Source organism: Plecotus auritus, assembly GCF_963455305.1.
Source record: "Plecotus auritus genome assembly, chromosome: 2".
Classification (NCBI taxonomy): Eukaryota; Metazoa; Chordata; class Mammalia; order Chiroptera; family Vespertilionidae; genus Plecotus; species Plecotus auritus.
In genome coordinates, this window is record NC_137771.1 from 28483100 (window position 1) to 28501233 (window position 18134).

At 55.7% G+C, this 18134-nt stretch overlaps 1 protein-coding gene across 2 annotated transcripts; it reads left to right on the forward strand.

The window, feature by feature from the left end:
* Positions 1 to 1132: 1132 nt before the first annotated feature.
* On the forward strand, positions 1133 to 17926 carry PTCH2 (patched 2). Of its 2 annotated transcripts, none has more exons than XM_080656282.1 (22): positions 1133 to 2050; positions 2336 to 2528; positions 9418 to 9607; positions 9715 to 9784; positions 9950 to 10041; positions 10689 to 10884; positions 11458 to 11579; positions 11720 to 11867; positions 11945 to 12076; positions 12163 to 12318; positions 12403 to 12495; positions 12827 to 12952; positions 13041 to 13159; positions 13276 to 13624; positions 13770 to 14082; positions 14165 to 14307; positions 14391 to 14571; positions 14717 to 14997; positions 15107 to 15244; positions 16359 to 16501; positions 16587 to 16686; positions 17098 to 17926. In XM_080656282.1, the coding sequence occupies exons 1-22, from the start codon at positions 1979 to 1981 to the stop codon at positions 17362 to 17364; spliced, it is 3624 nt and encodes a 1207-aa protein (XP_080512408.1). In that variant the 5' UTR covers positions 1133 to 1978; the 3' UTR covers positions 17365 to 17926. The 2 variants fall into 2 exon arrangements, with proteins under 2 accessions (XP_080512408.1, XP_080512409.1); XM_080656283.1 differs by having other exon boundaries at positions 2387 to 2528.
* The last annotated feature ends 208 nt before the right edge of the window (positions 17927 to 18134 follow it).

Here is an 18134-nt window from a genome sequence, read left to right on the forward strand (position 1 = left end):
ACCCAGCCATACCCATCTTTGGCTGTAGCCCATGAACAATGTAGAGGCCCATTCAGCCTCGTTTGGAGGCTGTTTCCATCTCCAGAGAATTGCTCAGGGTATATTATTTTTATCCAGAACAGGACCCACTCACTGCTCCATGACAGGGAGGAAGAAAGTGCTATGAACATAGGCTGCTTTTAATGAGTAGTTACTACTTGGCCATAGGCATTTTGCTACATGAATGGACCAGTGGAAGCCACAAACCTGTTGGCTGTTCACCCCCTCAGCCTAAAGATTCCCTTCCCCCAGCTCTGGAGCTGATGGTAATTGACACAAGTTTTGAAAAAGCAATTTGGCAATCTGTAACAAGACCCAACACCCCCACTTCTGGGAATCTGTCCTAAGGACAGTCTCCAAATGGTTGATACAAAGACTATGAAGTAACATGAAATATATTTATGATGTAATGATAAGTCTAGAAGAACCAACCAAGAAATTGGCCAGAGATAGTAGTAATTGTGTTCGAGTAATTACTTTATTGAAGATTCTTTTTCCCAAACTTTACTTTAGAATCTTGATTTTACCCTCCTCTGCACTCATGGTTAATCGAGTCAGGAACCTGGCAGGAACAGCACACTCAGATAGGATAGTTGATGAAAGTTTAATAAAGGCACTATTTCCTGTTTCCAGGCCTTTCCACCCTGATTTCTGCAACTCTCAATGACTCACTCAACAATTATTGAGCACCTACTTATCGTCTTGTGAGGGAGGCAGACTTTCAAGTACATAAATTATCACAAATAACGTAAGTTGAGTGCTGTAAGGAGTGCAAAGGGAGAAGCAAACTGTCCGAGGGAGGTGGGAATCAAGGAAGGCTTCAAAGGAAGGTGTTTGATGCATGTTCAGTTTTGAAGGTTGTCTGCCGCAACATGTACAAAGGCAGCAACGCAAGGCATAACGCAGTGCTTTTAAGAAATTATACATGGCTCTGCAGGGCTGGAAGAAACACTGGATGGGTGTGAAGAAACTATGGGAGGCCCTAACCGGTTTGGCTCAGTGGACTGCAGACTGAAAGGTCCCAGGTTCGATTCCGGTCAAGGGCATGTACCTTGGTTGCAGGCACATCCCCAGTAGGCGGTGTGCAGGAGGCAGCTGGTCGATGTTTCTAACTCTTTATCCCTCTCCCTTCCTCTCTGTAAAAAAAAATCAATGAATATTTTTAATTTTAAAAAAAAGAAACTATGGGAGGAGATATGGCTTTAGATAGATCATGCTGAGCGCTGTGCTCCAAGTGGGCTTTGTGTTTGGGAGTTAGCAGATTTGCTTTTTAGAGAGATGTCTGGCTTCAGTGCAGAGTGGACTGAATGGGGCAAGACTGGAGACAGAGAAGAGTGGAAAGAAGGGTTTGTGTCTTGGCTGGGTCGGCCAGCAGATAGCCTTTCTCAGCATCGGCCTCTCCCGATTTCACTTGGCCAGCGCCTCGCTCTCCGGGATCTCCCTCCCTCCTTCTCCCTGAGGGCCCCCGGGCGGCGAGGCGAGGCGAGGCGAGGGGTGGCCCTGCCTGGGTGGTCTCCTGCTCTACCCCCCGCGGCGCCGTTGCCTAGCAGCAGATCCGGGCCGCGCGGATCTGGGTAATTTGCGGGCCCCTCAGCCAATGGGAGAGCGTCCCCCCTGCCCTCTCCCTTTTTCTGGGGCTACAGACGCTTCCCCGGCACTGCGGTCGCCACCTCGAGCCGCGCGAGCCCCGCGGGCTGCTACCTCTGCGGGCACGCGGGACTCGCTCTGCCACCGCGCGCCCCAGGCCCGCGCGGCCTCGCACGCCTCTGCGTCACAGCCCCCGCGGCGCGCCTGCCCCCGACCCTCTCCCACGCCGCGCGCCTGAGCTGTCCCGCTGAATCCCAACGCGGAGCCCCGCGGTACAGGGGGATCAAACCAGCCTATGGGGGCTCCCAGATAACGCGGGTTGGGGGCGCCCAGCCCCCCCACTCCCGCCAGCATGGCTCGGCAGCCACCCCTCGGGGAGCTGCCTCCGGACTACACCCCCCCAGCTGGATCCGCAGCACCCCAGGTGAGTGGAGGGGAAGCCGGAAAAGGAAGATTGGGACCCCCGGGTCTGTCACTCAGGTCAATGCAAGGTGGGACGGCTCTAAGTGCCTTGTGTTACTGCCTGCCTGGGAAAAGGGGTGTGTGTGTGTGTGTGTGTGTGTGTGTGTGTGTGTGTGTGTGTGTGTAAAGGGGTGTGTGTGTGTGTGTGTGTGTGTGTGTGTGTAAAGGGGTGTGTGTGTGTGTGTGTGTGTGTGTGTGTGTCCACCCTGTCCTGCATTGCCCACTGACCCTTCTCTTTCCATCCCAGATTCTAGCTGGGAGCCTGAAGGCTCCGCTCTGGCTTCGTGCTTACTTCCAGGGCCTGCTCTTCTCGCTGGGCTGCAGGATCCAGAGACACTGTGGCAAAGTGCTCTTCCTGGGACTGCTGGCCTTTGGGGCCCTGGCACTGGGTCTCCGTGTGGCCATCATTGAGACAGACCTAGAACAGCTCTGGGTGGAAGGTGAGTTGTAGACACTGAGCTGCTGGGGTATGGTGAGCCCAAGACAAGAACAGAGTGAGGCCTGGCCCAGGTGACTCATTGGTTGAGCCTTGACCTGGGAACCAGGAGGTCATGCATGGTTCCATTCCCATCAGGGCACATGCCCAGGTTGCTGGATCCGTCCCCAGGATGCAGCCGATCAATGATTGTCATCATTGATGTTTCTATCTCTCTCTCCCTCTCCCTTCTTCTCTGAAATCAACTAAAAAATAAATAAAAAAGAACAGAGTGAGGAGCCGGTACTGAGTTCTAGTGGACTTGGCTCTGGGTCTAGAGGGGACACCTGCCCACCGGAGCCTCAGCATCTGGGAGCACTGCTCCCGCTCACACCCGTAATGAACATCTGATGGAGTCTTGTGAAGAGGTATATAGAATGGTTGTCTGTGAGTGTGAGCCTGTGTATAGCATTCATTGCCCACCTTTTATGTGTATTTTTGAACTGCATGGCAGGATTTGCAAAGACAACTTTTTAAAAACGACCCATCTTTTAGTAGCAAAGAAAGTAAAACATGTACTGGAATATAATAAACAATATAATACAACGCAGAATATGATTATGTTGTACAAGAGAAGGCAGGGAGAGATCTCATCTGACCTGGAGACCAGCATTTAGAACTGGAGGGCTAGGGAGGCTGAGTAAATCACCTGACTGGGCTCCAGGGAGAGGTCCCAGGCCCCAGGCCCCCTGCAACCATTTAGTCAATCTGCACTTCCTGGGGACCAAATCCTCACTTCCTCATGGAATATTAGATTAAAATTATTTCTTATTAAAATTATTTCTTAGTAATAATTTTGCCAACTATCTCCTTTCCTGGGGCCTGGCTTCATATGGCAGCCCTTTATCAGAGTCAAACTCCCTTCTGTTCTTGCCTAAAAATTTGCATTTGTAGTTTCCCCAAACCTCCCCCAGCCCTGGCCCACACCCAAGGGCAGGGCCTAGGTTAGAGTCTCACACTCTCGAGTTACTTCAAATGCTGGCAAGCTCTAGGATCCAGAGCAGATGTTTCTTAGAGCCTGCCTGACTGCCTGCCTGGCTCCCACACCCCATCCCCACCCTACCCCAGCCCTCTGCAGACTCTCACACACATACACACTCGAGGCTAGCCCTGGGGTTGAAGGCAATGTTTATCTGTGCCTGCCTGCCCCCAGCCCCAGGACACACATGTGCATACACGCACATACACATATCCCCACCCACACCACTGCTGCCTGGGTGGTCCCAAATTACTCTTGGATTTCCTGCCACAATGGAGGCTTTCTCCCCCCTCTTCCTCCTCCTCCATTCCCCAAATCTTCCCCATCTCAACACTGCTTAAACCTAAACGTTTCTTCATTCTCTCCCCTACACCCCAGCACAGGACAGGCTAGATCCCACCAGCTTTTTGCTGCTGTTGCTGGGAGAGTAGTGTAAGAGGGTGGTAGCCAATTCCTCGCACTTTTTCTTTTACTTAGAATATCATTCTTGACCTGTACTGGCTTGGGCTGGGGGTGAGGTCAAAGCAGTGATCTTGACCTGATCTTTTCTCTCTACTTCTGGAGTGAGGCTTCTCCCAGCAATGCCCTAGGCAGTGAGGAGCTCATCTAGGTGAGGATCAAAAGGGATATTCCATTCCTTTCCATTTTGCTAACACAGAAAGCAAAGAAAGAAGCGAGACATTGGCTCTCCGAGTCTAGACCGGAGTTCAGGGTCTTCTCCAGCTCCAGCTTTGCCTTGGTGAGAGCTGGAATGTGACTTGTCCTTTCTGATGAATTTAAAAATAAAACTAAAGGTCTCAGAAATAGATCATTAAAATAAAAATCACAACATATAGCCCAACTGGTACTTACAGAAACAGTGATAGAGATGGTTTTAAATTGGAGCTGTCCCTGAAAATAAATATATAGCCATTCCATCTATAAGGCCAGGGATGGCCACACATCAGCAGTTGGTAGACCCACTATCCACTGAAATACTTAGATTTTCTTTCTAAAACCTTCGAGTTCAGCCTCAGTTCTCCTTACTCACCTAATTGGTTACTAAATCAGCAAATTCTTCCTTCTTACCTTCTCTCATTATAGACCCTCCTTCCCACCTTCGTGGCCATTGCTCTAGTTCAGGGGTGGGAAACATCCAGCCCGCAGGCCCATATAAGGCCCGAGAAATCATTTGGTCTGGACCTGCTAAGGCATTAAGGGTGAGTTAATTAAATGTTTGACCAAATAACACAGGCTAATTTTTAAGTTGATAAATGCGTATGGACTGTGAATGATGTTATAAATACCCAAATGGCCCTTGACATTTGCTAGTTGAAGCCTTTCTCACTCTCTGGCAGGACATTTCTGATTGTATCGTTTGGAATGCTTTTAGCCACATGAAAGAGAAAGGAAAGGAGGGCGGAAGGAAGGGAGAAGATGGGTTTATCATCCCCTGCCACAGGAAATCTGGCAGTAGGCAGTAGAGAAGTTCCAGAATGGTTAATTCAGCAACCTCAGCACTAATGCCTGAGTACCTTTCTCCTCTGCCTTCTTCAGCATGTTGGGCTTTCGTCCTCAGACTTGTCACCTCCTTGTCATGGTTGCTTCAGAACCAGAAGCCTCCAGCTGACTTCCCATAAGGTCACTTTGGCAAAAATGTGCAGACCCTATGCCTAAATTCTTCACTGGGGAAGGCAATGGAATTACTGTGATTGACTTCTTAGACTAGTCAAATTTCACCCCGAGGCTGGGAAAGGGCCTGGCTTCCCTGAATCATTAGGTCCTTCACGGGATGGCAAAGGAAAGCGAGGTCTGTTAGAGAGGTGACTGATCTTGTCCCCCTCACCTTCAAATCTGCCTCCACACTGCCCTCCTGTGGTGCATCTAAATCTTGCCAAGTCAGTCCCCGTTAAGAGTCCTTCCATCACTTTCTATAGGTTCTGGGGAGGCTCCAGAATCAAGGCCAAGCTTCTTAGCACACTTTCTAGGCCAGGGGTGGGCAAACTTTTTGACTCGAGGGCCACAATGGGTTCTTAAACTGGACCGGAGGGCCGGAACAAAAGCATGGATGGAGTGTTTGTGAGAACTAATATAAATTCAAAGTAAACATCATTACATAAAAGGGTACGGTCTTTTTTTTATTATTATTTCAATAGTTTTATTCATTTCAAACATTTTAACAAGAAGAATGTAAACACTAATTATTATCATTTGAAACTTCAGAAAATGGAGGAATCATAGCACAATAACATACCTTATATTAAAGATGGCAAAGGCAAAATAAAATTGCCTAACAAAGGAAAGGTACAAAAGCCTTTCAAATTAAACTTAAATATAATAAAATAATTTAAAACTAAAACAAATAAAAAAGAACAAAATGTGTAAACAGTAAATTAAACATTTTCTTTAGTGCAACTTCCAAATTATGCCCGGGACGTAGATGTAGATGGCAATGTAGACTGGGTTGAAAGGTTTTTGGTCTTTAAAACATCAACTTCAGTGGGAACAGTGTTGTTGGTCTCCTTTTTAGCTAATGCTCTGATACTGTGCTCTCCAGGGCCGTGTCTCCCTACATCACCACAATAACGTGTCTACGCATTCCCAGGGTGATGTCGGGGGACACGTCCGCGGGCATTACAAGGAGCCTCTGGAAGATTGAGAGGTTGTTCCTTCTACTGAATGGGCGGATATAAATCCGCCCACTCAGAAGGAGCTGCAGCCGTGTTTCCCGACGTTGCCATGTTAACACTGCTGCTGGTGAAGGAGCGGAGGGGAGAGCAAGAGAACCCTCCGCTCTTTCGGCTCCGCGGGCCGGATAGAACAGCGGAACGGGCCGGATCCGGCCCGCGGGCCGTAGTTTGCCCACGGCTGTTCTAGGCCCTCCACATCTAACTCTTTTTTTTCAAATAGCCCAGCCAGCATGGTTCAGTGGTTGAGCGTCAACCTATGAACCAGGAGCTTACAGTTCGATTCCCTGTCAAGGCACATGCCTAGGTTGGGAACTCAATCCCCAGTGGGGAGCATGCAGGAGGCAGCCAAGCAATGATTCTCTCTCATCATTGATGCTTCTATCACTCTTATAAGCCAGCAATGAGTGCTATCAACATTTTATTTTTGCTAATTTGATAGATAGTAATTTATTGCTCTTTTTAATTTGCATTTATAGGATTAGCTATAAGGTAGGCTCTTTTTCCATGCTCATGCTAGCTGACTAATTATATTCTCCCTTTTGTAGGCATGAAAGTGTTTCTTTTATATATATATATATTTTATTGATTTTTTACAGAGAGGAAGGGAGAGGGATAGAGAGTCAGAAACATCGATGAGAGAGAAACATCAATCAGCTGCCTCTTGCACACCCCCTACTGGGGATGTGCCCGCAACCAGGGTACATGCCCTTGACTGTAATCGAACCCGGGACCCTTCCGTCCGCAGGCCGACGCTCTATCCACTGAGCCAAACCGGTTAGGGCTAGGCATGAAAGTTTTTAACAAATATCGATTTTTGTTGTTATTAATCCTCACTCAAGGATATTTTTTTATTGATTTCTAGAGAAAGTAAAAGGTAGAGGGAGAGACCCAGAGAAGCATTGATGTGAGAGAGACACATCGATTGGTTGCCTCCCACAAGAGCGTGGACCAGGTCTAGGGATCAAATCGCAACTGAGGAACCACGCCCCTGATAGGATTCAAATCTAGGATCCTTTTAGTCACTGAGCGAAACTGGCTAGGGTGCAAATGTCGATTTTGATGTCTCCTCCCATTCTATTTCCTCCCCTCTCGCTTACAGTCATTTTTTTTCTCCAGTTCTTTCTCATTTTTCTGTCACATCATTTCTCTCCCAGCAGCGATTGAGCAATAACTTCATATCTGTGCCTACTACGTGCTGGGCAATTTTGCAAGGACTGTGCCTGCATTTATTGTAATTCTACCAAGGTAGGCATTGTCTCCATTTTACAGATGAGGAAGTTGAGGGTCAGAGACTAAGTACTTTGCCCCAAGCACAGACTAAGTGTCAGAGCCAAGGCTTGAAGCCAGGTCTGCACAGAGCCTGCGTGCTCTCCCCTGCACCCGCCCTTGCTTCTTGCTCGTATAATACATCCCAGGTCATCTGTCCCCATATCTATCATCGTCACTGTCAGCCGAGATTTATCTTTTCTCTCCTCGTTTTTTCTCAGGATTCTTTATTCTCTTCGATGTTGTATTTGAAATTGTCAGTGTTTTTTCTCCAGCTTTCTTATTAGTTCTCTCTGGGTTCCTTCCTTCTGCCCTCCTCCTTCCCCTCAGCACACTCACTCACTATGGGGAGCTTATCCCTGTCCTCCCCTCCCATCCTTCCTCGTGGCAGCTCTGGCCTGAGCTTGGTGACATAAGCACTATAGTACAGGCCTGGGAGAGGAGTGGGGAGTCAGGGGGGAGAAAAGAGTAGGTGGATGCCCTGGCCAGGTTGCTCAGTGGTTAGAGCGTCATCCCATACACCAAAAGGTTGCAGGTTCAATTCCTGGTCAGGGTACATACCCAGGTTGAAGGTACATATCCCTGGTCTGGGCTCATATGGGAAGTAACCAATTGATGTCTCTCTCTCTCTCCCTCCCTCCCTCCCCTATCCCCTATCCCTTTTTTCCTCCCTTTCTCTTCCTTCCTCTCTCAAAAAAAAGAGTAGGTGGAAGGGGGCAGGGTGGCTGTGTGAAACTGAGTTCATGATGGGAGGGCCAGAAATGGGATTGGGGGGGGGGGATGTAAGTATATAGGCAAATCTGTTTGCGGGGGGAACCAAGGGTTTGGGGCTCTCATGAGTAAGAAGATTATGTGGGTTTGCAAAAGAGATTGGGGAGCATGATGATGCCAGTGGGGCTGGCATCTCAGAGAGACAGTGCTTGTGGGCCCAGGGGTGGCAGTGACCGACAGGAAGGGGCCCAGACAGGAAGGGGCCCAGTCAGGAAGGGGCCCAGTCAGGTAGAGGCAGAACTGAGTCTAAGACCAGACCAAGGGCACCAAGCCTCAGGGTGGTATGGCACTGTCCCTTGCCCTCCTCCAAACCAGTCAGGTCATATCCCCTCACAGCGTCCTCGCCTCCCCAAGCCCCAGTGACAGAGCCTGACTCCATGGCCAGCACAATGCAGGGCGGGAGGGGCACGGAGACTGAGGCGGGCCTGCACTGGGACCCCTGTGTCTGGACAGGGAGCCTGGTGAAAGGGATCGGGAGCCCTTCCTTCCCCTTGGCCCACTTTGCTGTCACCGCTGCCAGGGACAGGAGCTGAGTCCAGGGACTTACTGTGTGAGGGGACGCAGTGTGTGACGGCATCACCCTACAAGACTGTCGGATCCTCCCCCCGCCTGTGCCTCTGCAAGCCCGTTGTTCCCAGGCACTCGCATCCCTGCCCTCTTGGCAGAACAGCGTGCAGAACTGTGTGGCTGTAGTCACTGCCTGGGCAACCTGAGCGAGGAGCCAGCCCCAGCCCTGCTCCTTTAGGGCACCCTCCCAGGGCAGCCTCCCTACTTGCCCCCTTTGTCCCTCTCATCTTCCCCACCAGCTCAGAGAGGAACTGAGTGAGGGCTCCCTCAGCATGGTGCCCCCACACCCCAGCCCTGGCCCAGCTCACACTGATCTCTCATTTTTTAGTTATTTGCCCCGAACCTAGCCAATTGGCTCAGGCTCAGTTCTTAGACCACACGAGACTCCCACAGGCCACACAACTGAAGCTCTGGCTTTCCTGCGGAGCTCCCGATTCTGAGCCTGGGGCGTCAGGGTGGCCATCAGGGAGAAGGCAGGAGGGGGGCCTCTCAGCAGCACTTCTCCCACTGGTCCTGGGAGGCCTCGTGGGCTAGGGCCCCACATCCCCCAGAGTCTGACCCCCCGGGCTCTTTCCCCTGCGCTCTCTCCCTCGCTCCGGCAGTGGGCAGCCGGGTGAGCCAGGAGCTGCAGTACACCAAGGAGAAGCTGGGCGAGGAGGCTGCCTACACCTCCCAGATGTTGATACAGACCCCGCGCCAGGAGGGGGAGAACGTCCTCACACCTGAGGCGCTGCGCCTCCACCTCCAGGCAGCCCTCACCGCCAGTAAAGTGCAAGTATCACTCTATGGAAAGTGAGTCTGGCTGGTCCCTGAGCAGCTGGGGGTGAGGCGTGCGAGGGCAGGGCTGGAGTGGGCCTCCCCCTCTGCTGACCTCCTTCCTGTGCCCCCGGCTACTACAGGTCCTGGGATTTGAACAAAATCTGCTACAAGTCAGGAGTTCCCCTCATTGAAAATGGGATGATTGAGCGGGTGAGTGTCCTGAGCTGCTCTGTGCCAGGTGGAGGTGGAGCCTTTCCTGAAGGAGGGGAGGGCTCCGGAGGCCAGGTCGGGAGGTGGGGGGTAGAGGGACCACACAAAGGTCATGGAGAGCGGAGCGCAGAGACAGGACTCATGTGGCCGGGGTGTCCCTGGCAGATGATTGAGAAGCTGTTCCCGTGCGTGATCCTCACCCCCCTCGACTGCTTCTGGGAGGGAGCCAAGCTCCAAGGGGGCTCTGCCTACTTGCCGTGAGTGCCACCACCGCTGCCCCCACCCCCACCCCGGGCCCTGCCTGGTCTTGGGCGGGTACGGGTACAGGGACGGGTACGGGGACGTCTCCAGCAGAACAGAGGGTGGGAGTGAAGACGATCAAAACCTTACCAAGGGCCCAGTGACCTCCCCGGCCAGGGCAGCCGTGCTCTCTCCACGCCCCCGTCTCCTCGCCCCAGGGGAAAGGCGGACCTGTCTTACTTAGACAGGACAAAACACGAAGGTCTGTCGGACCTGGGCCAAGATTTTTTTAAAAGATCCCCAGAAAGAGACTGCCAGGGAGAATTAGCTGGGTGTCTGCTAAGCTGTTGCTCGGGCCAGAAAGGAAACCTGTTAGGAGCAGGGCCCGTATGGTTATGTACTAGAACTAAGGGTCCATGGCTTGGGAAGGGGCTGCGCGGGCTTTTCCGAGCCTTTCCCATCTGTCCTGATGTCCATCCTCGCCCCTTGCCTCCATCCACAGCCACTGCCGCAGCCTGGTGTGCTGGTGCAGCCTGGGGGCTCCGGGAGGCTGAGCCTGCATTCCCTCCATGCGGAGGAGCGTGGGGTACAGCATAGGTCCCCTCATAGTTTGGAAGGTGGGAATCGATCCCTGATTCTCACCAGCCACGGGCTCTCCCCTCAGCGGCCGTCCCGACATCCAATGGACCAACCTGGATCCCGAGCAGCTGCTGGAGGAGCTGGGCCCCTTTGCCTCCCTTGAGGGCTTCCGGGAGCTGCTCGCCAAGGCACAGGTGGGCCAGGCCTACGTGGGGCGGCCCTGTCTGAACCCTGACGACCCTCACTGCCCGCCTAGCGCTCCCAACCACCACAGCAGGCAGGTGGGTTCCAGCAGGCCAGCCAGGGAAAGGCTGTTTTCCTGCCTTCCCTCCTCTGTCCCTGGGACGGGAGAGAGCATCTGTGCCCTGCGCTCTGCCCGCCGTTTCCTGCATGTTGTTACCCTGTCCCCACTGTGCTAGACACCTGGTGTTCCGTTCTCAGTCCGTTCTCCAAGGAACCCTCCAGGGCACAAGAACTCCTGTGTCCTCTAAGCCAGAAAGGCTGGGCTTTATCAAAATAGACTTGTACAGGGAAACTGAGAAAAAGTAGCTAGGCACGAATGTCATTCCTCGTTTCCTGAGTGTCCTGTGGCCCTGTGAATAGGGGCCTTTCCCCAGAACCCACCCAAGTTACCCAGCTCCTGCCAGCAGCCTAGCCCAGGCCCCTGCTCCGCCTTGTGGCCTCGCCTCGTCTCTGCAGGACACTAGCTGTTCACTGGAGCCCAGGCAGGAAGCTCAGGAGAAGTTATCCGCCCTTCAGGCCTACGGAGCTCCTGGTTCCTGAAGGGACCAACCCAGGGACACGGTTATCCACAGCCAGGGCCCTGAGTAATGACCCCTCCTCTGCCCCTCCAGGCTCCCCGTGTGGCTCAGGAACTGAGCGGGGGCTGCCACGGTTTCTCCCACAAGTTCATGCACTGGCAGGAGGAACTGCTGCTGGGAGGCATGGCCAGGAGCCCCCAAGGACAGTTGCTGAGGTAGGGCCCTCCTGGGACTTGGCAAGGGGACCCCAGGCTGGGAATTCACACTCCGATTCCAGGCAGCTCGGTCAAGAGCCCCCTGCCTGCCCCCCCTGGCATCCAGGCCAGCGCTGACCCGGACTCCTGCCCCTCACCAGGGCCGAGGCCCTGCAGAGCACCTTCCTGCTGATGAGTCCCCGCCAGCTGTACGAGCACTTCCGGGGTGACTACCAGACGCACGACATCGGCTGGAGCGAGGAGCAGGCGGGCACCGTGCTGCAGGCCTGGCAGCGGCGCTTCGTGCAGGTCAGTATGGAGAAGGGCAGGGTGGTGCCCTGAGGCCGCGCCTCCTACTGCCCCTCAGACCCACCCTGTGTCTCCAGCTGGCCCAGGAGGCCCTGCCTGAGAATGCTTCCCAGCAGATCCACGCCTTCTCCTCCACCACCCTGGATGACATCCTGCACGCTTTCTCCGAAGTCAGTGCTGCCCGCGTGGTCGGAGGCTATCTGCTTATGGTGGGTCCCACTCCTGGCACCTTGCCCCCCTCCACCCGGTGCCTGCCCTGGGAACCCCTGTCCAAGACAGTCCTCTCTCCCCGCAGCTGGCCTATGCCTGTGTGACTATGCTACGGTGGGACTGCGCCCAGTCCCAGGGTGCCGTGGGCCTCGCCGGGGTGCTGCTGGTGGCCCTGGCAGTGGCCTCAGGCCTCGGGCTCTGCGCCCTGCTCGGCATCGCCTTCAATGCCGCCACTACCCAGGTACAGCGGGGCTGCAGGGCAGACGTGGGTGCCCACAGCTCAGGCTCCTCGGTTCCTCCAGCTGCCCGCCCTGTGCCCCTCTAGGTGCTGCCCTTCTTGGCACTGGGCATCGGCGTGGATGACATATTCCTGCTGGCACACGCCTTCACAGAGGCCCCACCTGGCACCCCTCTCCAGGTGCGCGTCCCTCTGCAGCCTGGGCTTGTCTGAGTTCAGCACGGGGGTTAAGAGCCTCTTGGTTTGGGTGACCTTGGGCCGGTAATTAAGCTCTTTGCCTCAGTTCCCTCATCTGTAAGTGGACGTAATAAATGTGCTTGTATCCTAAAGGTTGATGTGGGGATCGGTGAGGTAATTCAAGTCGAGTGCTTAGACCAGTGTGTGTGTCCCGCACGTGGTCTCAGTAACTGTTAGCTGCTGTGTGGTCGTTGTCCCTCCTCTGCCGTCCCATGTTCCCACGCCTCCCCTTCCCTGTACCCCGAAGACTCAGGCCCCTCCCCTGTCCTGGCAGGAGCGCATGGGCGAGTGTCTGCTCCGCATGGGCCCCAGCGTCGCACTCACGTCCATCAACAACATGGTGGCCTTCTTCATGGCCGCCCTCGTTCCCATCCCTGCGCTGCGGGCCTTCTCCTTGCAGGTGAGGCTTCAGGAAGAGGGCCCGGCGCGGGTGGGCGCGGGGCGGGCGTGCTTCATCCAGCCCCTGCGCCCTCCCTGTCCATCCCCAGGCGGCCATCGTGGTTGGATGCAACTTTGCAGCCGTGATGCTTGTCTTCCCAGCGGTCCTCAGCCTGGACCTGCACCGGCGCCACTGCCAGCGCCTCGATGTGCTCTGCTGCTTCTCGAGGTACTGCCCCTGCACCCCCTCCACCCCCACCAGGCTGTCCTCCCTCGGCACCCCCATCCTGTCCCCTCACTGGCATTTCCCGGCACAGACCTGTCACCCGTCTCTCTGCCTTTCAGCCCCTGTTCTGCTCGGGTGATTCAGATTCTGCCCCAGGAGCTGGCGGACAGGACAGTCCCAGTGGGCATTACCCACCTGACGGCCACCGTCCATGCCTTCGCCCACTGCGAAGCCAGCAGCCAGCATGTGATCACCAGCCTGCCTCCCCAAGCCCACCTGGTGCCTCCACCTTCTGACCCACTGAGCTCTGAGCTGTTCAGCCCGGGAGGGTCCACTCGGGACCTTCTGGGCCAAGAGGAGGGGACAAGGCAGAAGGCAGCCTACAAGTCTCTGCCCTGTGCCCGCTGGACTCTCGCCCATTTTGCCCGCCATCAGTTTGCACCCTTGCTGCTCCAGTCACCCGCCAAGGTAAGAGTCCAAGCCCAGAGGAATGGGGGTGGACCGGGGCAGGCACTTAGGTGTCTCTGGGCCCCAAGAAGGGCAGGGGCCTAGCCCACCGTCTGCTGGCTGGAGGGTGTCCCTGGGCCTCCATCGGAGTTGCCATTTCCCACAGGCTGTGGTGCTGGTCCTCTTTGGGGCTCTCCTGGGCCTGAGCCTCTACGGAGCGACCTTGGTGCAGGACGGGCTGGCCCTGACCGACGTGGTGCCTCGGGGCACCAAGGAGCATGCCTTCCTGAGCACCCAGCTCAGGTACTTCTCCCTGTACGAGGTGGCCCTGGTGACACAGGGTGGCTTTGACTACGCCCACTCCCAACGCGCCCTCTTTGATCTGCACCAGCGCTTCAGTTCCCTCAAGGCCGTGCTGCCCCCACCTGCCACTCAGGCGCCGCGCACCTGGCTGCACTATTACCGCAACTGGCTACAGGGTGAGGCGAGGAGACTGTGGGAGGCTGCTGCAGGCAGAACCCTCGGGCCGCAGGCTGACTGCACCCTCCCTGTTCTCCCCAGGAATCCAGGCTGCGTTTGACCAGGACTGGGCTTCTGGGCGCATTACCCGCCACTCGTACCGCAATGGCTCTGAGGATGGGGCCCTGGCCTACAAGCTGCTCATCCAGACCGGGGATGCCCGAGGGCCTCTGGACTTCAGCCAGGTGGGGAGAGGGCTGGGAGGCTCAGGGAGCACAGGGGAGCCGGCCTCACAGGCCCAGGCCTTCAGCCCTCCCTGCCTCTGCAGCTGACCACGAGGAAGCTGGTGGACAAGGAGGGGCTGATTCCACCCGAGCTCTTCTACGTGGGGCTGACCGTGTGGGTGAGCAGTGACCCCCTGGGCCTGGCGGCCTCGCAGGCCAACTTTTACCCCCCACCCCCCGAGTGGCTGCACGACAAATACGACACCACCGGGGAGAACCTGCGCAGTGAGTCCCGGGCCGGGGTGGGGGGGCGGGGGGGGGGGGCAGAAGAGCCTCGGCCGGGGCCACACAGGCCCTACCCTAAGGCCCTGCCCACTGCTCCCCGTGCTCACTGGCCACCCTCCTCTCCTGCCGCCCCTCCCCTCCACAGTCCCGGCGGCCCAGCCCCTGGAGTTTGCCCAGTTCCCCTTCCTACTGCGTGGCCTCCAGAAGACTGAGGACTTCGTGGAGGCTATCGAGGGGGCCCGGGCAGCATGCGCCGAGGCAGGCCAGGCCGGGGTGCGTGCCTACCCCAGTGGCTCCCCCTTCCTCTTCTGGGAGCAGTATCTGGGCCTGCGGCGCTGCTTCCTGCTGGCTGTCTGCATCCTGCTGCTGTGCACTTTTCTCGTCTGTGCCCTGCTGCTGCTCAACCCCTGGACAGCTGGCCTCATAGTGAGTCCTTGTAGGGTTGGGGCTGGAGAGACCCAGGGCTCCCCACCCTCTCCTGCCCGTCCCATCACCCCTCCTCCCGGGAGCCCTGGGTGAACGCTGCTCTCCCCAGGTGCTGGTCCTGGCAGTGATGACCGTGGAGCTCTTTGGCATCATGGGTTTCCTGGGCATCAAGCTGAGCGCCATCCCCGTGGTGATCCTTGTGGCCTCTGTGGGCATTGGTGTCGAGTTCACAGTCCATGTGGCTCTGGTGAGCATAGGCACTGGGGGAGGCGTGGGCCAGCTGATTCAGGATGCAGCAAGTACTTATCAAACACCTACTGTGTGCTGGGGACCATTTAGGAATTGGGGATATGATAGCAGTACAGGCAGGCTTTACCTTCAAGGAGCTTATATTCTAGAGGATAATGGTAAACAAGTAAGCAAATAAATAAATAAGCAGCCATTTCAGTCGACAGGAGGGACAAAGCCCTGAGCAGAGTGGAAGGAGAGAAAACGGGACCCAGTGCTGCTTTTGGGTGGCCTTACTGTGAAGGGGGTCAGAGAAACGGATGGAGGCAGATGGCAATGCGGGTCAGGAGGGCTCCTGCCAAGACAGAGGCAGGAGAACTGAGGCAGGCACCGGCCTGGCAAAGCTTCAAGCTCTCCCACAGAGGAGGAGTGGGACGTAGAGGGGCCTCGACCAGCTGGAGGCACCAACACAAACAGCTCCCTTCTTTTTCCACTCACAATAGCCCTGTTCTTATTCTGATCATAAGAACTATACCCCGTGGGGGGGACAATGCAGCAGGCGGAGAAGTGCAAAGAATAGAAATGCCGCCCTGAGAAATGACAGCACTGTGGTGTCCACCTCCCAGACAGGGCGGCCAACTGTTTCTGTAAAGGCCCAGGTGGTACATATTTTAGGCTTGGCGAGTCCTATAGTCTCTATTGCATCTCTGCCATTGTAGCATTAAACAGACACTACAGAAGTGAATGGGTGTGGCTGTGTTTAAACAAAGCTATTTACAAAAATAGGGGACAGGCTGTAGTTTGCCAACGTATTGTGGACATTGTTCTGTGTCTCACCAGACACATCTATACAGTGTTACCTAAATGGACTCGTGCACGCTGCCTGGAGAGTTCCCAGGAACTCGGCCCACCTGGCCTGCTGTGGGTCAGGGCCCACCTGGCCTGCTGTGGGTCAGGGCCCACCTGGCCTGCTGTGGGTCAGGGCCCACCTGGCCTGCCGCGGGTCAGGGCCCACCTGGCCTGCTGTGGGTCAGGGCATGGGTGACCCCAGGGACAGATGACAGAAGTTGGGCTCCTAGGAGTCCTGGCCCTGCGTGGCTGAGGAGCAGCTCCAGGACCACTTGTTCCCCCAGGGCTTCCTGACCACCCAGGGCAGCCGGAACCTGCGGGCTGCCCGGGCCCTAGAGCACACGTTTGCCCCAGTGACCGATGGGGCCGTCTCCACGTTGCTGGGTCTGCTCATGCTCGCTGGTTCCAACTTTGACTTCATCGTAAGGTAGAGGGGGTGCTCAGGGCAGGGAGGCAGGGCCTGCCCAAGCTGACCTCAGGGCCTGCCCAAGCTGACCTCCCACCCCCACCAGGTACTTCTTCGTGGTGCTGACGGTGCTCACACTCCTGGGCCTCCTCCATGGGCTCGTGCTGCTGCCTGTGCTGCTGTCCATCCTGGGCCCCCCACCAGAGGTGACCACGCCCTCCCTCTGCTCCTAGCCCAGGGGACGGAGTGGGACAGGCAAGGGAAGGGACAGAGCAGAACAAACTGCCCTCAGCGGCCAAGAGTCAGGGCTCAACTCTCAAGGATCCTCCCCATGGGGCGCTACCAACTGAAGGTGGCAGCCTCCCCCTCTGCCCAGACACCATGGCCTGCCCCTCATCTCTCCTGGCTTCTTTATAGAACCCACCTTAGCCTTCAGGGTCCAGAGCAAGGTGCACGGTTTGTCCCAGGCCTTGACAGCTGTCCCTTGGCAGGTGTCATATCCTGCTGGAGGCCAACAAGGGCCCCAGCTTCCCAACAGCCATGGCGATGCACCAGGCAGGAGCTGAGGGGATGGAGGCTCCAGCCCTGGGCTCACTGGGGCTGGTGTCTCTCCCCAGGTGGTACAGATGTACAAGGAGAGCCCCGAGGCCCTGAATCCCCCAGCTCCACGAGCAGGAGGGCTCAGGTGGGGGTTGTCCCCCACCCTGCCCCAGAGCTTCGCCAGAGTGACTACCTCCATGACCGTGGCCCTCCACCCCCCTCCACTGCCTGGTGCCTACATCCACCCAGCCTCTGATGAGCCACCTTGGTCCCCTGCCGCCGCACCGGCTGCCAACGGCTCCAGCACCCTCACTTCTAGGGGACCCTGTCCAGCCACTGAGTGAAAGTGCAGCTGAAGCATGGAGGCCCTGCTTGGGCTGCGTGAAGTCACTGGAAAGCAATGGGTGGTTACTGAGTGCAGGGCGGACTCCTGGAGAGCTCTGCTGCTGCTGTCTGCCTGCCCGCCCCGCCCCCCTGACTCGGCCATCACAGACCTCCCCGATGTCTGTACAAAACCAGCACCCTAGGCTGTGGGCAGCCTTCCACACTGGGTCCCGTGTGCCTGTCCCTGTGTCTGGGCAGGAGTAAAACCAGCGCCCCACACTGCTGCCCCCAGCAGACCAAGCCTGAGGGACCCTCTAGCACCCTTTGCCAGTCCTGGCCCTCACTGCCTGGCGACTCCTGGGTAGGCTCTCTGTATCCCTGCCTACCTCCTACCACATAAGTTATTTATATGAAGATGTTTATTTTTGTAGTGTGTACAGATGTTAGCTATGCTGAAAGGGTTATTTTTAAAGAATGAAATCTATTCTATGTGAACTCATCTCAAAGGACTTGGATGCTTTTCTTTCCGACAGAGTTGAGAGTTTGCAAGTAGAAATGTCGGGACCTAAGGTCCTAGGGCCACTCTATTCCTGGGTGGGAAAGGCCCCAGGTTTCAGTGTTTGTCACATGACTGCAGTGTATTCACTCACCCAGGGGTGAAGGTGATGTTCAACAAACATGTCGGTCATGTGCTTGGTGATGGTCTGGGTTGGGTGCTTAGCATACAACATGATATAAATGTTTTTAGTGTCAAATGCTGCTGTGTGGCTTTCAAAGCCATCATAATCCA

Bases quoted from the DNA above. Each gene is read 5' to 3' on its own strand.
- PTCH2 (XM_080656282.1), top strand. From the start codon at position 1,979: ATGGCTCGGCAGCCACCCCTCGGGGAGCTGCCTCCGGACTACACCCCC. The intron at 12,077-12,162 runs GTGGGTCCCACT...CTCTCCCCGCAG, and splicing joins TCGGAGGCTATCTGCTTATG to CTGGCCTATGCCTGTGTGAC. The intron at 16,502-16,586 runs GTAGAGGGGGTG...CACCCCCACCAG, and splicing joins AACTTTGACTTCATCGTAAG to GTACTTCTTCGTGGTGCTGA.